This window comes from Mus caroli, unplaced genomic scaffold, assembly GCF_978045245.1.
Source record: "Mus caroli unplaced genomic scaffold, Mus_caroli_1 scaffold_7, whole genome shotgun sequence".
NCBI classification, from domain to species: domain Eukaryota; kingdom Metazoa; phylum Chordata; class Mammalia; order Rodentia; family Muridae; genus Mus; species Mus caroli.
Window position 1 is genome coordinate 111,586,848 of NW_028227262.1, and position 18,020 is coordinate 111,604,867.

The window sequence follows — 18,020 nt, forward strand, 5'->3', positions numbered from 1 at the left end:
CAGGAGTTCACTTCGTTTGGAAGAGGCACCAGGCATTGCAGCCAGTGGTTTCCCAACTTCTTCTAGTCCAAAACATTACAGCGCATTAGTTAGTTGCCTTCCCAAGGCCACCTAGAAAGGTTAATTATGGTGACACAGTTTGAGATTTCCATAACCTCAGTCTAGAGTCACATGATTGGAACAAATGGCAGTCTCTAAAGTCTCCTCTCAGCTTTGCCCTGTCTGTCTTCGCATACACACCCCTTGCCAGGTCTAGGCACGGGAGGTCTGGAAGGACAAACGGCAAAAATTGGACCAACGGCAGTGAGGTAGCTTTATGTGCAGGGCCTTCATTGGGTAAGAACAGGGCGAGGAGACGTGGCTCCTCCCTCTTTTGGAGGGGAAGAGACTGAGCCGATATGGGATAAAATGTTTCCACTGGGTAGAATGTGTTGCCAACATCACCTGACAGGAACCTTGAGCTGGCAAGAGCAGCTGAGGAAACTGGAAGGCTCCGGTGCTGCATTTCCTTAGCTCTGGAACATTTTTCTGTCCCTGCCCTAGTCAAGACACCTGCCCCTCTTTACTAGCAGCTGAATCGCTCCTCAGAACTGGGAGATGTAGATGAGAAGTGTGTTAAAAAAGAAAACAAAAAAACAAAAAAAAAAACAAAGTTGGGGAGGGGCCTGAAAGGAAATATGAAGCTGGGGATTCCTCTTGGGTCTCAGCAGTGGTCAAAGGGGGAAATCATGAAAAACGGGGCTCTGAGTGCTTGGCAGACATCCCAACCCACAGGGGAGGGGCTCTCTGGTGGGGGACAGACATGAGGCAGAAAGCCTTGTAGAGGGTGTGGGGGAACTCTTGGTTCTTTTTGAAGGGGGAGGGAGAGGGAAGGAGGATGAGAGAGCTCAAATAATTACCTCACACTGGAAGAAATATGTAATTATTGATTAACTATAAGATGACCAAGGCTTGCTTTCAGTGGAGAGATGGTTAGAGTCACATGACCTGCCAGTTTTCTTCTGCAACCTGGGTAACTATGCTGTGTAGCAGAGTTAAAGGGGAGGGAAACAGAACTGTCTTTATAGTGTGTCCTGAGGGGCTTGACTGGTTCTATACGCTGTGAGAATATCTCAAGGGCTGCATAGAGAGTAAGTGATGCAGAATGGTTTTCATCCTTCCATGGGCACAGAGCACCAGAGGACAGCATTTCTCTGTCTACACTAGGAATGCAGCAAATGTGAGGGTGACTTGTTGGGGCGCTTTAGATGGCACAGGGGATGCTGAACCCCTTGAGCAGGGGAAGTCCCACTGTGCATGGAAAGGGCACTTCGTGGTCATCTTAGTGACTGGTCATTGTTTTGATCTTACAGCAAGAAGTCCAGACTTTCTTTGTCATCATAGCGCTGGTGTCTGTGCCGTGGATGCTTTTGATTAAGCCATTCGTTCTTAGAGCCAAGCACCAGAAATCTCAGGTAAGTGCTGGCTTTTATTTTGCCCACTGTGGGCCATAGCACACACTCCTAGAAGTGAAGTCTCCGGTGGGGAGAGAGTGATGGGCTTCCCTGCAGGGCCTGGGAAGGTCTCAAGAGTGTAGAGTCCCACGAGGGCGCTTTACTTCCAGCACAATGATGGTTTATTTCCCAAACACAGTAAGTCTTGAGTTCTTTAGACTCTGCTCATAGGATGGATATATGTGTGTGTCCTATCCAGAATTAATTCTGGATTAATTATTCAGAGTTAGTCTGAAGATTACTAAGCATCTAGACTGTTGTTTGGTTTACTTTTTTTTTTTTTTAAAGACAGTGTCTCAGCAGGGCACTGGTGGCACACACCTTTAATCCCAGCACTTGGGAGGCAGAGGCAGGCAGATTTCTGAGTTCGAGGCCAGCCTGGTCTACAGAGTGAGTTCCAGGACAGCCAGGGCTACACAGAGAAACCCTGTCTCGAAAAAAACAAAAAACAAAAAAAGACAAAAACGAAACAAAAACAACAACAAAAAGAGACAGAGTCTCACTATATAGCCTTGGCTGGTCTGGTATTCACTATGTAGCTCAGGCTAGCCTCAACCTCAAGCAATCTTCCTGCCTCTGCCACCCTCGTACTAGGAGTACTGGCATACACTACCATGGCCCCCATATAATTCTATTTTTAGAAGGTGGTGCTACAGCCTATATCTTAGGAAAACATCATAGTAGGCACATTCAAATATGTCAGTTTTAATTTATGAGTATCTTCCTGTTATTGCCAATTATCAACTTCAATCAATATTTTTTCTTTTGTTTAACCTGCCTTGAGCCTCAGATGTACCCAGGGTGTATAGTAACGGAAAGCAAATAGTATTTGAGGAGATTAACCCCTTCCAGGGAACGTGGATGGCTCCCCGATGTCTTCTGTTAAACATGCAGAAGATACAGCAGACTCTACTGAGATTTTTAGATGCCTTCAATGGCTGTAGGCATTACATTCAACTTTTCTAAAATGCAAGGTGCCTATTAACCTCAGCTATCATTTATGTGGGGTCTGGAGAAGGAGACTAACCAAGCAAAAGGCCAAATAACCATAACATGATAGCTAAGAGATCTCTTCTAAGAGATACCTAGCTGACATTGAATGAGGGCCACTCTTTTGTTAATACTTTTTTTTATTTTTAATTTTATTTATAATAATAATTATTATTATTTGTTTGTTTGTTTTTTTGAGACAGGGTTTCTCTGTGTAGCCCTGGCTGTCCTGGAACTCACTCTGTAGACCAGGCTGGCCTTGAACTCAGAAATCTGCCTGCCTCTGCCTCCCAAGTGCTGGGGATTAAAGGCGTGCACCACCACTGCCCGGCTTTGTTAATACTTTTTAATAACTCGGAGGCCAAACTGATAGGTGTCTTCCTCTCCTTACTTGTCAACAGCTGCAGTCTTTCACGATCCACGAGGATGCTGTGGAGGGTGACCACTCGGGCCACTCTTCTAAGAAGACTGCAGGTGCCCATGGGATGAAGGACGGCCATGAGGAGGAGGTATCTGAGACGGAGTACCAAAGGCCAGCCTCTCAGATTGCATAAGAGTCTAGGATTAGGATATGATCTTTACAGTCACAAGGGTGCAGCCACCATCCTGTCTGAATGAACTCAGGCACAGGCTAGAGGGTCTAGGAGCCTCTGCTGGTCTCAGCCTATGGCTTCTTAGTCCGAAGGTTTCAGGAAGTCCAGGGATGTAGATCAGAACAGGGAGTTAACATCAACTATGAAGATGCTTTACTATTTTAGCCAATTACTGCTGTTATCTTTAAGAGCATGTGCGTGCCAAGCAGCCTAGAGGGTCCCTTGAGCTGCACCAGAAACATTGTGTGAGCCTAGCACAGGTGCCTCCTCTGGTACCACAGCTTGTGTCTAGCTTGAGGTATTGGTGTAAGCAGTGGATTGCTGTAGATCCCAGCTCTTTTCTTCAATTTAATGTGCCTGGCTTTTCTAAGCCCTGGTCTCACGTCTAGAATTCCCTGCTGTATGCTTCCTCTCGTGCAGTTCACTGTCACCCCAAGCTCAGCACCCGTAAGTCAGCTGCCCCGTCTTCCAATCCAGTGTTATCAATGCCATCCTTGGCAGCTACTTAAGGCTCACGCACCTCGAGTCCTGTATGATCCCTGACCCTAACTGGGTAGGAGACCCTCTTCATAGTCCCGGAATACTCCGTGAGCCAGCCAATACAGTCGTAGTTACCATTCCAAGGGTTCTCAGCACTCTTTTCTTCTCTCCTCTCTTCCTGGTGAGATTGCAAGCTGGCTCCAGAAGTATGTTAGAGGATATTATAACTTATAAGCCACCAGAGTTGTCAAGGGGTTTAGGGCATGCCTTTTGCTGTAGATGGATTTTATTTATTTATTTATTTATTTATTTATTTTGGTGAGATTTCTAGAAAATTGCAGGTTTGCAGCTAAAAAGGAAAAAAGGCCTTAATCAAATGTTAGATTTTTTAAAAAAAATATTTATTTTATGTATATGACTACACTGTGACTGTCTTCAAACACACCACTTCTGTGTGTGTGGGCATCGGATTCCATTACAGATGGTTGTGAGCCACCATGTGGTTGCTGGGATTTGAACTCAGGACCTCTGGAAGAGCAGTCAGTGCTCTTACCTGCTAAGTCATCTCTCCAGCCTGAATGTTAGAACTCTAGACTCTTGCTGGCTGTCTTCCCATTCCATTCTTATCTATCCCGGCCCACGGTGACTCTGACTGATGGTAATCTAAGATACAGTTTGTAACTGACTGGAAGACAGGAGTTCAAAGCCCTCCAATTACCCTGATATGATAAAAATTTATTACAATATATCCTATCCCATAAGAATGTAGATTACTATAATAAAAAGGAAAATTAGATTTTAATGTTCCTACTTATAAAAGGAAAAGGGAAGGGAGAGAAGGAACTAATGAACTAAGATAGAAAATGCTCTGTTGCAGTTCAACTTTGGAGACATCTTTGTCCACCAAGCCATTCACACCATTGAGTACTGCCTGGGCTGCATCTCTAATACAGCCTCGTACCTTCGGCTCTGGGCCCTCAGCTTGGCTCACGCTGGTGAGTGTGCAACTCGGGAATGTATGGAGCAGGAGGAGGGGAGAGGAGTCAGCACCCATACTATCCGGAGAACAGGCTTACTGCATTCATCAGCACGAGACCCTTCCCTGGGTCACTTAACGCTTTTCCTTGGTGTCTTTCTGGTCCTTAAACAACCTACCATAGCTTCCCATGCTTCTGAATTTATGTGAACAGAATCTTAGCTTGGGCCTGTGAAGCCACATCAGACTGTGTGGCTTCAGCCAGACACTGAATTTTCTTACAGTTCTGAAGGCTGGAAGTTTGAGATGACAGTGCCAGTGTAGGTGGGCTGGGGTGGAAGCTTGCTTCTCTAATGTCCTCACGCAGATGTGTGGGGGAGTGAGAGCTGAGATGTCACAGTGAACAAGTTCTTAATTTCCCTAATCCCGTGGCAAAGGGACCCCTCTCATGTTTCCAATCACCTCCCCTCCAAGACCCTGTCTCCAAATACTGTGACCTGGAAAGTTCAGATCTCAACATGTGAGCCCAGGGAGGGCCACAGACAAACCGTGCTTCATGCATTCTTTTAGATTTAGCATTTTTGTGCCTATCTCGTGTTATTTCAAATTTGTTCCTTTTGCTGCCGACAGCTCTAGTTGGCTTCCTTTCCCTGGGGATCAGTGCGGTGCTGAGTATTTGTCTGGTTCTTGTTGTTGGAAGCTCCACCACAGTGATCAAAGCTGTGGTGCACAAGCTCCCACATGACCCTCAGAGGCACCCTGGCATCTGAGGTGATAGGCTGAGAGGGATGTGCACTGAGCAGATGTATCCATGACACAGCTGGAGGCTGAAGATGTCCTCCCCCCCCCCGCGCCCCCCCCCCCCCGCTTGCTCCCACAGAGCTGTCCGAGGTGCTCTGGACCATGGTCATGAGCATTGGTCTTCGCCTTCAAGGCTGGGCAGGGCTCGTTGGCGTCTTCATCATTTTTGCGGTCTTCGCTGTCCTCACCGTGGCCATCCTTCTCGTCATGGAGGGTCTCTCAGCTTTTCTGCACGCCCTCCGGCTGCATTGGTAAGCCTGCTTGTCCCCAGGGAGCTGGGGGCTGAGTTGGGGAAGGGCCACCTGCAGGGCTGGTGGCCAGAGTCACAATTTAACTCCGTTTGTGGAACCTTAGTTATCCATTATATAGAATGCATGGTGTAATGGATGTTCACATGTACGCAGATGTGCTGGCTGCCCTGTCATGAAGCCCTCATTTGCTCTCTTGTTACTACAGCTGGCTTCAGGTCACTTGGCAGATCTGACACAGGCTTATAGAGAGCCTGTGAGTCAAGTAAGAGTGCTTAGCCACTGTGGTTGCTGAGGGCAGGAGTTACAGCAGTAGAAACAGGCCACTCAACTCTGCAGAGGAAATATCGGAGTACCCCAGGAAGCCCTTAGCATCCACAGATGAACCCGGAGACTACGGTGCAGCTAGATTGAGGGTGCTATGTTGTTGTAAAGCCATCCCGACCGGCCATCCTCAGTACAAACCGGGGCTGCTATTGTTAGGGAACATTTTATTTTGATTTTTTTTTTTTTTTCATTTTATACATTGAGTGTTTTGCCTGTGTGTTTGTCTATCTATATACCTTATGTATGCAGTGCCTGTGGAGGCCAGAAGAGGGCATCAGATACCCTGGGGCTGGAGTTATACACACTTGTGAGCTGCCATGTGGGTGCTGGGAGTCAAGTCTTCCTCTGAAAGAGCAGCCAGTGCCATTAAACACTGAGCTACCTCTCTAGCCCTAAAAAATATTCTTATGTTTACATGTTGAGTGGAGAGAATCTCCTGTCATCATGCTGACATTTCCCTCGATTGCATGAAGCACATCTCTGTAGCACCACAACACAGAACTGAGCGAGGGTGAGGCTGGACAGGAAGTGACTTTTAAAAACACAGGCCAATAGCCTTTTTGCAACTTGATGTGCCATGTTTGGTTGCTATACCTGAGAGGCCTGCCCTTTTCTGAAGGGAAATGGGAGCAGGAATGGTGGGGGTTGGGGGAGGGGGAGGAGAGGAAGGAGAGAGAGAGGGAGAGGGAGAGAGAAGATGCAGGCTAAGCTTCTGTTTATTCTGGACTCTGCAACAGGAAGTCAGGGTGGAGAAGGGAAGCCATGCACAACGGCAGAGCCTCATGCACCCACAGATGATCAAATAGTGTGTTGCGGGGTGGGGGCGGGGCACATCCTTGCTTGGATGGAGGCTGTGGAAATTCATGATGTGGGGGAGGGGTGTGCTGTGGCCTGTGAAGCCTGAGGAAGAGAGGTGGGAGGAAGAAGGTGTGGTAAGGAGGCTCAAAAGGTCATCTGGTTCCCATGGTGTTCTGAGCCTTGCTCCTGCCTCCCTGCCTGCCTGCCTGCCTGCCTGCCTGCCTGCCTCTAGCTGGCATTTCAGTCTGCTTTTCTTGCTCTTCCCTATCACCACAGGGTGGAATTCCAGAACAAGTTCTATGAGGGGGCTGGCTCCAAGTTCTCCCCCTTCTCCTTTAAGCACGTCCTGGAAGGCACAGCTGAGGAGTAGGTCTGTCTGTATCCTGGTGCAGGCGACGGCTGAAGAAGCTCACTCTTGTCTCTGACGTCAGCCCAGGCCAGGTGTCCCAGGCTGCAGCCCTTCTTGGCTGTCTGCAGTGTGAAGCTGTGTAAGGTGCAGTATTTAACAGGACTTAGCCACCTAACTGAGGGGCTACTTTGGTGAATCATTTGGACTTCATGTATAGTCTTCATGATCAAATACTAAAATAACTGGAAAATGGGGGGGTGGGGGGGCAGACACTTGACCACCATCTTCCTGTGATAGTTTATTTTTATTTTACTTTCTTTCTGTTTGAGACAAGGTCTCTCTTGCTTTAACTGTTCTGGAAATAACCACACGGCCAAGGATGTCCTTGACTTTGAACTCAGGTTCCTCCTGCCTCTACTTCCCAAATGCTGAGATGACAGGCAGGAGCCCCCCTCACCTGAAGTTCCTGCGGTATTTCAAGTGTTATAATCATGAAAATAAATGTCTGCTTTATTCACTGTTTAAGATGTCGTTATTCCAAATTAATCCTTAACATTGAGCACCAGCATTTAAAGGCCAACGCCAAGGCCGGAACAATGGGGTTGCACAACCTAATCCCCAGGGCAGGATTAGTTTGTTTTTCCTTCTCTTCCCCCTTGTCTCAGGCTTAGCATTACAAGGTTAGGGACTCTCAAACATTGTCACCCCACAGGAGGAAGCACAGCTAATGCCCTCTGTGGGAGAGGGAGGCCCAGCCTGGCTCTCTGCATCGCTAAGTCCTGAGAAATGAAACATGACCACATGACATCATTCTTGGGGCGCTGTTTATTGTCAACACGCACTGTGCTGGGGTAACTGGAGCAGGAGATGCAGGCATGGTGAGCTATGGGAACAAAGACGGAGACTACCTCATAGTTGGGGGACTGAGAGCCCAGAACCAATGTATTAGGATCCCTGGACTGGTGATACCCCAAGTGCCTGAGGAAAGTGTGCACTGGCCTTTCTGAATGGCCTGAATCCAGGTGAAGACCCTGCCAACGCTATCGAAACCCTAGAAGTAAGACTAAGACTAAGTCACATTTGTAATGCTCCACAGTTGACTAAGTCCTTTTTTTTTTTTTTTTTTTGGTTTTTCCGAGACAGGGTTTCTCTGTGTAGCCCTGGCTGTCCTGGAACTCACTTTGTAGACCAGGCTGGCCTCGAACTCAGAAATCCGCCTGCTTCTGCCTCCCGAGTGCTGGGATTAAAGGCGTGTGCCACCACTGCCCGGCTGACTAAGTCCTTTTTATATAAAGAGCTGATTGTATTCAAATTTTCCTTTTAGATGGGAGTATGCTTGCGTGTGTTAGTGTGTACAGGTGCAGGCACATGTCTTCCATGACACTTATGGCGATTAGAGGACTACTGGGTACACCAGGCTCGATGGCCTGTGAGCTTCCAGGGAAGCTCCTGTCTCTGACTCCCATCTTGCTATAGGCACAGTGAGATTATAGACTCACACTACTGTGCCTGGCTTTTACATAGCTTCTGCGGGATTTGAACTTAGGTCCTCATGCTTGTGTGGTGAGCACTTTATCCACTCGCCATCTTCCCAGCTTGGGAATCTTATCTTTTAGACCCCATCTGCTGACCTGTGTCAAGATTGACTGGGGTTGATAGAAGCAATGCCCAAATCTTCTATGCACTTGGCAAGGAGAATAATTCCATTTCTTGTCCAATGATGTACATGATGAGGAACACAAACACAGGCACATTTGGCACATAGAGGGCTCTCCACCTCTCTAGACTATATAGAAGAGGGATTGTAAGACCTGGGCAGTGGAGGGGATGCTCAAACCAGTGACAGCTGACAGAATAGACCAGCTTTAAGTGCCTTTGGGAAGCCCATGGCTCTCCTACTGCCACGACCCTCAGGGAGTTTTAAGTTCTCAGTGCTGGTGTTCTTCTGGTCACCCATCTAAAGAAGGTACCCCGAGGCTTGGCAGCTTCAATCTGTCTCTGAGAACACTGTTATTTTCTCGTTAACAAGGGATCCGGTGAGGGCTGTTTTGGAGGGGGTGTGACCTCAGAACGCCAGGTGGCTCCTTAATGAATCCACTCTGGAGAAGTGAGATGAAAGGGGTGGGGGCAGGGAAGGGGCCAGGCCACTCTGAAAGGTGAGTTCAGAGGAGAGAGGCCCCCAGTGCTGCCAGAGGGCTGTGGGGAGACAGCCATCCAGCGCACAGGGACCTGAAAGTTCCAAGGGACACAGAGGTGAGAAACTTTTAGGCAACAGGCTGTTTTTACTGCTGCTGTTCAGTGTAGGGGGGGGGAGCTGACTATTTGTGTGTGGCTGGAAGCAAATGGAGTGCGTGCGAATTTTTTTTAAGTATTTGTGTATTGTATTTTATGTATTTATATTATGTATTGTATTGTAAGTATTTTAAGTATTTATGTGGAGGTATATGTGTGTGTGTGTGTGTGTGTGTGTGTGTGTGTGTGCATGCATGCACATAGGCTTGTGCCCTATGCACATTCCCAGAAGTCAGATGAGGACCCCAGGTGCTCTCTGTATCCCTGTCCCCTTACTCCCTTGAGAAAGAGTCTCTTACTGAACCTGGAGCTCTGCTGGCAGCCAGCGAAACCCAGTCCCCCTCCACGCCCTGCCCTCCCTGGTGCTGTTATAGAGGGCCACAACCATACTGGCTTTTTATATGGGTTCTAGGAATTTGAAATTGGGGTCCTTATATAAGTATTCTCCCGGCCCACTTATTGATGATGCTATAAAACAACTGCATCACACATCAATAAAAAAGATCTACAGGGGCCCAATCATTTCTGTTTTCTATTCAGTATATGGAAATACAGTAGAATGAAGTTATCAGTCTTCTGGGAGTTTGGTTACTTGGGGCCCCTCCTGCACTTTTGAGTGGCAGAGTCAACCCTTAATCTCTCCATGTCTACCCGTATCCCCTTCTCTGGCTGTTTGAGGGGCATGCCTTGCATCCTCATGTCAGTGTTTGAGGAAGAGCTGTCTGGGATGCTAGTTCTTCTCCTTGTTTTGCTGGGTTTGTTTGGTTTAGCTTCTGCCCTGTCCTCCCTCTTCTCCTCCCTTCCTCCCTCCCTCCCTCCCTCCTTCCTCCATCCCTTCCTCCTTTCCCTCCCCTCTCTTCTTCCTCATGAGACCCTCACCTACCTGAGGAGCTGTTGGCAACGACCGATGGCTGTTGGGGAAGGAGAGTAGTGAATGCACTACAGAGTCCATTGTGTAATTAGATGCCACTACTTCATAAAAAGTTACCAACGAGAGGATGGAGAGATGGCGGAGGGAAAGGGCTTGCTCGTGTAAGCATGGGAGCTGAGTTTAGATCCCCAGTACATACGTAAAAGGCCAGTATATGAGGTAGCATACACTCATAATCTCGGTGTTGAGGAGGCAGGAACAGGAGGATTCCGTGGGGCTCACTGGCCGGCCAGTCTAGCCTAAGCAGTGAGCTCCAGGCCAAGGAGAGACCTTGTCTCAAGGGTGATGGGTGACGTTCCAGAGGATGACACCTGAGGTTGTTCTCCACGTTCCACGTGCACACAAATGTCTGGGGGCAAGGTGTGAGGGAAGGCAGCTCACAAGGAGTTCTCCGGTCCCTGTGTGTATGTGTGTGTACTCGAGCGCACGTGTACGTGACACACCCTTACCAAATAAGAACACCTCTCCAAGAAGTGTCTCAACAGTGTTTGGAAAAAGGACAGTCATTTTAGAAGTGATTTCCCACATTGGCAGGCTCCTGAAGGGGTGAGATCAACTGTTTTAAGATCTGAACCTAGCTCCAGATTGAGACAGGCCCTTGTCTACGTCCTCAAGGGTTAATCCAGTGGGGAAGGTCCAATGAACCTGGCTAGGGGACCACTCCTGGGAAAGTGGGTTACTTTAAGATAATGTACTTTTCCATCCTAGAATTCCTGCCTCTTAGTGCACTCCCCATGAGCTGCTTTTGTGTGTCAACTTGACACAAGCTGGAGTTATCACAGAGAAAGGAGCCTCCCTTGAGGAAATGCCTCCATGAGATCCAGCTGTAAGGCATTTTCTCAATTAGTGATCAAGGGGGTTGGGGGGAGGGCCCAGCCCATTGTGGGTGGTACCATCTCTGAGCTGGTAGTCCTGGGTTCTATAAGAAAGCAAGCTGAGCAAGCCAGGGGAAGCAAGCCAGTAAGCAGTACCCCTCCATGGCTTCTGCATCAGCTTCTGCCTCCAAATTCCTGCCCTGTGTGAGTTCCAGTTCTGACTTCCTTTGGTGGTGATGAACAGCAATGTGGAAGTGTAAGCTGAATAAACCCTTTCCTCCCTAACTTGCTTCTTGGTTATGATGTTTTATGCAGGAATACAAACCCTGACTAAGACAGCCACAGCGATTAGCTGGGTTTGTGTACCTGTCTAAGTTTTAACTCAGAAAACCGTAATGCTGGCCAGAGCCCAAGTATGCTTTTGATCTCTTTAAGTGATGTGTTTGGGCTTCCTTGCTCCTTCCCTTTTGTGTGTGTGTGTGTGTGTGCCTGGTACCCTCAGAGGCTGGAAGAGGATGTCAGACCCCATGGAAGTGGACTTAGAGAAGCGTGTTGGCCCTTGTGTGTGTGCTGGGAACTTAACCCAGGTCCTCTGCAAGAGCAGTAGGTGCTCTTAGCTACTAAGCCATCTCTCCAACTCCCCTTGTTCCTTTTTGGACGCTCACGGCCCCCACCGTGCTACCTGAGAGCAGGCCGATATCCAGGCCAGCCTCTCCCTTCTCCTGGAGGCAGCTGTGAGATTTACAGCTAGCCTGCTCTGTCCTTTTCCTTCGACTCTAAAAAATGGTCCTCTAGGCTCCATTTCAGTTCATTCTGCCCCCGAGCTTCTGTTTATCTCTGTTCTTAAGTGGTTTTACTAAAGAGACTTGAGATCCACAAAGGAGGACCCTGACTTGCTGGGACTCCCCAAGATTTCTGGTAAAATCACTGCCCTACCTTTTAAGCCTTTACTCGGTAGAGAAGATGGACCTGTGCCTACACTTCTAGATGATGTCACACTGTGGCTTCTGTTATTTAGAATAACTTCCTTTTGTTTTTGCTGCTTAGGAGGGACAATTTCATGGATTATTGCTGAGTAGCATTGTTGTGATTCCCTGCTCTCTCTGTGACAGTGACTTTCTAGAAGAAAAAAACCCAAAAACCAAACCAAACCAACCAAACAAAATAAAAACCAAACCCAAAAGACACAAGAGGATTTCATTGTCACAGGGTAGTTGTTTTAACGTCTATCTTGTGTGTCACCAGCTATGTCGGACAATTCTTAGGACATGGAACACATTATGCCCTCCCTTGAAGTCCTCACAGGGGCCCACAAAACACAAGACATCCCTCCAACACTTGACACACAGGGATGCCCATCCTGGGCTACTGTAGGCAACAGTCTGTGGCTTCTAGGTTCTAGGAAGAGGAGACGTGTTTCTGGGTGTGTCTGTGTGTGATGTGTCAGTTTTATTGGACTACAAGAAGTTGTCACATCACACACAGTGACTGTATCCATTTGGAGGTAAGTATGCAGCAATGGAGCCATCCTGAATGTTTGTGGCTAAGTCTACTCACCTCAGGCTGCTTCATTTCACTGCTGCTGCGGCTTCTTCCTCCTCTCTCTTCCTCCTCCACCTTGTGAGGCACTTAGCATAAAGCTTTAGTATAGAACACAGTGTCCTGTGCCTCCTGTGTAGGGTCCGTCCCTCCGACTGGCTGCATCCTGTGCTAGCTGCCCAGACTATGACCCTGTCTCACATGCTGGGCAGTTACTCTTTCCCAGCACCATCATCCTAGTCAAACTGATCCCTTCCATACCCGACTTAGTCGCTTGACATCATGTTGTTACCCATGCGGGATTTCCTTCTTTTATGGCTGGATAATACTCTGTTTTATGTACAGGGTGCATTTTTCTTATACACATATCCATCAGTAGATGGTCAGGTTGCTTTCTGTCTTGGCTGTTGTAAGTGATGTTGTAGTGTGACCCGAGATACAGGCTTTCCTTTAGGATAAGCTGCCTCCAGTTCCTCTGGAGACCCATTCTACTTTTACTTTTTAAAAAAATATTTTTGAAGAGACATCGTACTCTAGCCACGATGGCTGTGCCAATTTACACTCTAATTAACAGTGTGCAAGGGTCCTACAATTTCACATGTGTCACACACGTGCTCTGCCACTGTTACATCCATAAGCCCTTTTCCAACGTTTTGATAATCGCTATTCTCAGGGGTGTGAGCTTAAGTTTCTTTGTGGCTTATGAGCCGCTCCCCAGTCTGTCCCGGAGTTATTGACTTCATATGGCCTCTTTAGAGTGTTTTGTTTTGATGATACGGAGTCTTCCCATGTAACCCTGACAACCAGTGAGGTTTTCATTTTGAATTTCCTATGAGAAAATACATTTTAACATACTCACCACTGTATTTCCAGGTTTTTCAGTCTTTTTTTTTTTTTTTTTAATCAAGTCAGGGTTTCTCTGTCCTGAGTGCTGAGATTGAAGGCATGTGCCACTGTTGTCATCACTTTGTGTGTGTGTGGGTGTATGTGTGTGTGTGTGACAGCAAATGCTTAATTAGCAGTCCTAACAGCAGCAGTGACCAGTGCTCTCAGCTTCCTCTAATCGAGCAGGTCAGTGCACAACAGGTGGAGGATAAACACTTTTGTGAGCTAACTTGTTTCTCCTCACACCAGCCTAAGAGTTAGGTGCAATACTATATTATTCCCATTTTAGGGGTGAAGAGAAGGAGGCTCAGAAGAAGGCAAATTCCTCAAGCCAGTAAACAGCAGAGGGACTCTAAACACAAGGGTAGTCTGTCACAGTCGAAGTGGATGACAGAGGCAAACATATCCCAGGACTTGAGTGTGCACGTGTGTGAGTGCTCGTGCGTGTTGTATGTAGAGGGCAACCTTAGGTGCCTGTGTGTGTATGTGCATGTGTATGTGCATAGTATGGGTCATTCTAGGGTGTGGTCACTCAGGAATGCTGTGCACCGTTTTCTGAGGCAGGGTCTCTCACTGGTATGCAACTCATGGATTTGGCCATGCTGGCTGTCCAGAAAGCCCCAGGAAACTTCTCGTCTCCACATCAGTTTTTCCCCATGGATTCTATGTATACAAAAAGGTCCTCATGTGTGCACAGCAAGCACTTTGCTGACTCAGCCTCTACCAACCTACCTTCTAGACTTTTGAGGGCTCAAGGCAATTTTACATGGAGTGGACTTGGCCTGTGATATGTATTCTTTTTTTTTTTTTTTTTGGTTTTTCGAGACAGGGTTTCTCTGTGTAGCCCTGGCTGTCCTGGAACTCACTTTGTGGACCAGGCTGGCCTCGAACTCAGAGATCCACCAGCCTCTGCCTCCCGAGTGCTGGGATTAAAGGCATGTGCCACCATGCCCGGCCGTGATATATATTCTATAGCCATGATATTTCTTCTCTGCTACTAACCCTGGCTTCATTAGGGAAGCTGTGTGGGGAATCAGTGACCTAGATGGCAGCCAAGCAGACAGAGCCCGTGACAATCATCAGCCTTCGGAAACTGAGCCAGGCAGCCCCAGAACCGCAGCAGAAAGGTAAGACCATCCCCCAAATGCCAGCTTTCAAACTAGTGTTTAACATTGCTGTAATAATGAATTAGGGGTCAAGGCTGTGGGTCAGGTGGTGGACTGTTTGCCTAACTGCACAAAGCCCTACATTTGATTCTCAGTACCACATAAACTGGGTACAGAGGTACCTGTCTGTAACCCTGTGTGAGAGGTAGAGGCCTGAGAGTCAGGAGTTCAAGGTCATCCTCAGCTATGTAGGCGATTGAAGTCAGTCTAGGCTACACAAGACGGAATAATAAATAATAATGTTGCATATACCTGTAGAGGTGAGCCATGGTCCTCAAGGGTTCCCCCGCCCCCACATCAAGTGGTTCTCATACTCTGCCTTCCTTGTCAGAGACCAAGACATTCACGGTGGAGGATGCGGTGGAGACCATCGGCTTCGGGCGCTTCCACATTGCACTCTTCCTAATCATGGGCAGCACCGGGGTGAGCACACTTGGAAAAGCTCTGTGGCTGTGATTCTGTTCTCACTGTTTAGCACCAAGTTCCTGCTGACCCCCCAGCACTGGACTGCCCATTCCCGGGAGTAGGAGTCCTGTGGAAATTATTTCATCAGCCTTTGCAGTGGGTTGGCTGGGAACATGTGTCTGTTCAAGACTCATCTGAAAGGTTTACACTGAACTCTTGGGAAGAAGGCAAAGGACTTGTGGGGTTACTCCACGTGGAGTAGCTGCAAGCTCTGAGCATGTGTGCATTGGTAACACCTGGAGCACCTGCTGTCGGCAAGACTCTAGATCCCCTAAGAGACTCAGTCATTTCCTTCATATCAGTGGTATTTGTTTCTCCAAAATCCTTGGTGTTGTGTGTTAGGCATGGCGGGTGCATCTGTAGTCACTGTATTCGGCAGATAGCTATAAGAGAATCAGGAGTTTAAGGTTATCTTCTGTGAGGTGTTGAGTTCGAGGCCATCTAGGGATATGTGAGATCTAACTTGCCTCCAGATGTACACAGTGGCACATACCCTTATACACACATGCACACACACATGCACACGTTTAGGCTTTTTTAAGTTTTAGGAAGGGCTGGTGAAAAAGAGCTTGCCTAGCATGTGAAGTTCCAGCAAGACTCTGGGATTGATGCCCACCACCCCCAGTACAAAGATCAAATCAAATCAAATCAAATCTTTCTTTTGGGAAATGGGGTTTTATTTTGTTGTCCTTGGTATGGTGGATTAGGTGATTGCTGTCCTAAATATTTAATTCTCTTAAGATTTTCACCAAATATTCACTAACTGAAAGCAGGTAACACATGGGTGGGATTCTGGGACTTGAGAGGAGGAAGCAGGAAGATTGGAAGACAAGTTTGGTAAATTGAATGCTTCTCTGGGATGTTCATGCTGTCTGAGTTCTGTGCTAAAACATCCCAGTATCTGAACTCTGAGCACAGCTGCGATCCTGTAGGGGAGACAAGCCAACACTAACAAAAAAGCCCGGCAGCTTAGGGATCACGGCTCCCCCTTTCCATGCCAGGCCTCCACATTACTGTAATAAACAATCCTATGACTGTGCTAGCGGTGTCATGGAGAGAACCCGCAGACAAACATGCTCTCTTCCTTTATTTCTCCTTCCTCTTCTTTGTCTATGATGTCAGTGTTCGTTCTGTCCTGTAGGTGCAAGTCCTCAAATCTGGTTGGGCATAGTGGTAGGCACTGTAGTTCCAGTAGATATCTAGCCTGAGGTATGAAGATCACTTGAGGCCAAGAGTTCAAAGCCAGCCCTATCTCAAAAACAAATATTGTGCCTGAGTCTGAGCCCCAGCATCCATACTAAGGCTGCATTCAGTGGTGATGCACCTGCAGTCCCAGTGGGAGGGGAAGATAAGGGTCCCTGCTGTCTGCTGGCCATCCGGTCAAGACAAATCCATGAGCTTTTAGAGTAAGAGACCAAGAAAATAAGGTTGGGCTAGAGGGATGGCATTTGTTGCTCTTTCAGAAGACCCAGGTTTCATTCCAGCACTCACAATGCCAGCTCACAACTATCTGTAACTCCAGTTCCAGGGGACCTAATACGACCTTCTGTCTGCCATGGCTCCTGCATACATATGCATACTCAAACACACACACTCACATACACACACACACACACTAAATTAAATACTAGAGTAATATTTAATATCATACTAATATAGTATACTGATATAAAATTTAGTATAACAAATATTAGTATATTGTATTAGTATTAATTATTTACTATTTGTATATAATATTATAAATTTGTATAACATATTATATATATTTATATGTATATATGTTAGAAGTGAGTTGTATCCACACTTGGGCATGTCTCTCTCTGCAACTGTCTTTAAGAAGCTCATCCTGTGCTATCAAGTCTCTGGTAGGTTGGTTGGTTGGTTGGTTGATTGGTTGGTTGGTTGATTGTTGTTTTGTGGGTCTTCTAAAACCTAATTCACCTGTTTCTAGCGTTCATTTTTGGCATCTGCTTTCTTTCCCTGGGAGGTAAACCCATCGTGAAATGGAATATTGGATATGGACAAAAAGTTCATTGTTTTGGCTAGATTTGCTTGCTTGGGAAGAGGAAACCTCAACCAAAGAATAGACCCTATTAGATTGAATTATGGGCATGTCAGGGGAACATTTTGTTGATTGCTGATTAATGCAAGGATGGATTGGATGGATGCTCATTAGGGGTGGTCCCTACCTTGGGCAGATAGGCCTGGGCTGTTTGAGAAAGGTAGCTAAGCAAGCCTATAAATGACGTTCCTCCGTAGACTCTGCTTTAGTCCCTGCCTGCAGGTTTCTGCTTTGAGCTCCTTCCATGGTGTTGGGGATTGGTTCTAATGCTTTGAGTTAATCTGGTCCCCAAAATTGGGAATCTGTCTGTACTGGCTGGTTTTGCGTGCCAACTTAACACAGGCTGGAGTTATCACAGAGAAAGGAGCTTCAGTTGGGGAAATTCCTCCATGAGATCCAGCTGTAAGGCATTTTCTCAATTAGTGATCAAGGGGGAGGGCCCCTTGTGGATGGGACCATCCCTGGGCTGGTAGTCTTGGGTTCTATAAGAGAGCAGGCTGAGCAAGCCTGTAAAGAACATCCCTCCATGGCCTCTGCATCAGCTCCTGCTCCCTGACCTGCTTGAGTTCCAGTCCTGACTTCCTTTGGTGATGAACAGCAGTATGGAAGTGTAAGCTGAATAAACCCTTTCCTCCCCAACTTGCTTCTTGGTCATGATGTTTTGTCCAGGAATAGAAACCCTGACTAAGACACTGTATCCAAATACTGAAGGCCCTTGTCCCCAATTGGTTTTTGATCAATCAATAAAAAACCAATGGCCAACGGCTGGGTAGGTAGACTGAGGCGGGACTTTTAGATTTGTGTGGGCTA

The 18,020-nt window shown here is 47.2% G+C and overlaps 2 protein-coding genes across 7 annotated transcripts in view; both read left to right on the forward strand.

The window, feature by feature from the left end:
- The window catches only part of Atp6v0a4 (ATPase H+ transporting V0 subunit a4), a 76,899-nt gene extending 69,319 nt beyond the window's left edge, over nt 1-7,580 (forward strand). For all 6 annotated transcript variants that reach the window (XM_085840731.1, XM_085840736.1, XM_085840735.1 and 3 more), the window contains exons 17-21: nt 1,353-1,454; nt 2,885-2,992; nt 4,434-4,551; nt 5,413-5,584; nt 6,983-7,580. In XM_085840731.1, coding sequence (XP_085696857.1) covers nt 1,353-1,454; nt 2,885-2,992; nt 4,434-4,551; nt 5,413-5,584; nt 6,983-7,076 — 594 coding nt within the window. In that variant the 3' untranslated portion in view covers nt 7,077-7,580. The remainder of the gene's footprint in view (nt 1-1,352; nt 1,455-2,884; nt 2,993-4,433; nt 4,552-5,412; nt 5,585-6,982) is intronic.
- A 1,586-nt stretch (nt 7,581-9,166) lies between these two features.
- Svopl (SVOP like) overlaps nt 9,167-18,020 on the forward strand; it is a 65,120-nt gene continuing 56,266 nt past the window's right edge. Inside the window, exons 1-3 of the mRNA XM_021164258.3 lie at nt 9,167-9,308; nt 14,534-14,644; nt 15,015-15,106. Coding sequence (XP_021019917.2) covers nt 14,563-14,644; nt 15,015-15,106 — 174 coding nt within the window. The 5' untranslated portion in view covers nt 9,167-9,308; nt 14,534-14,562. The remainder of the gene's footprint in view (nt 9,309-14,533; nt 14,645-15,014; nt 15,107-18,020) is intronic.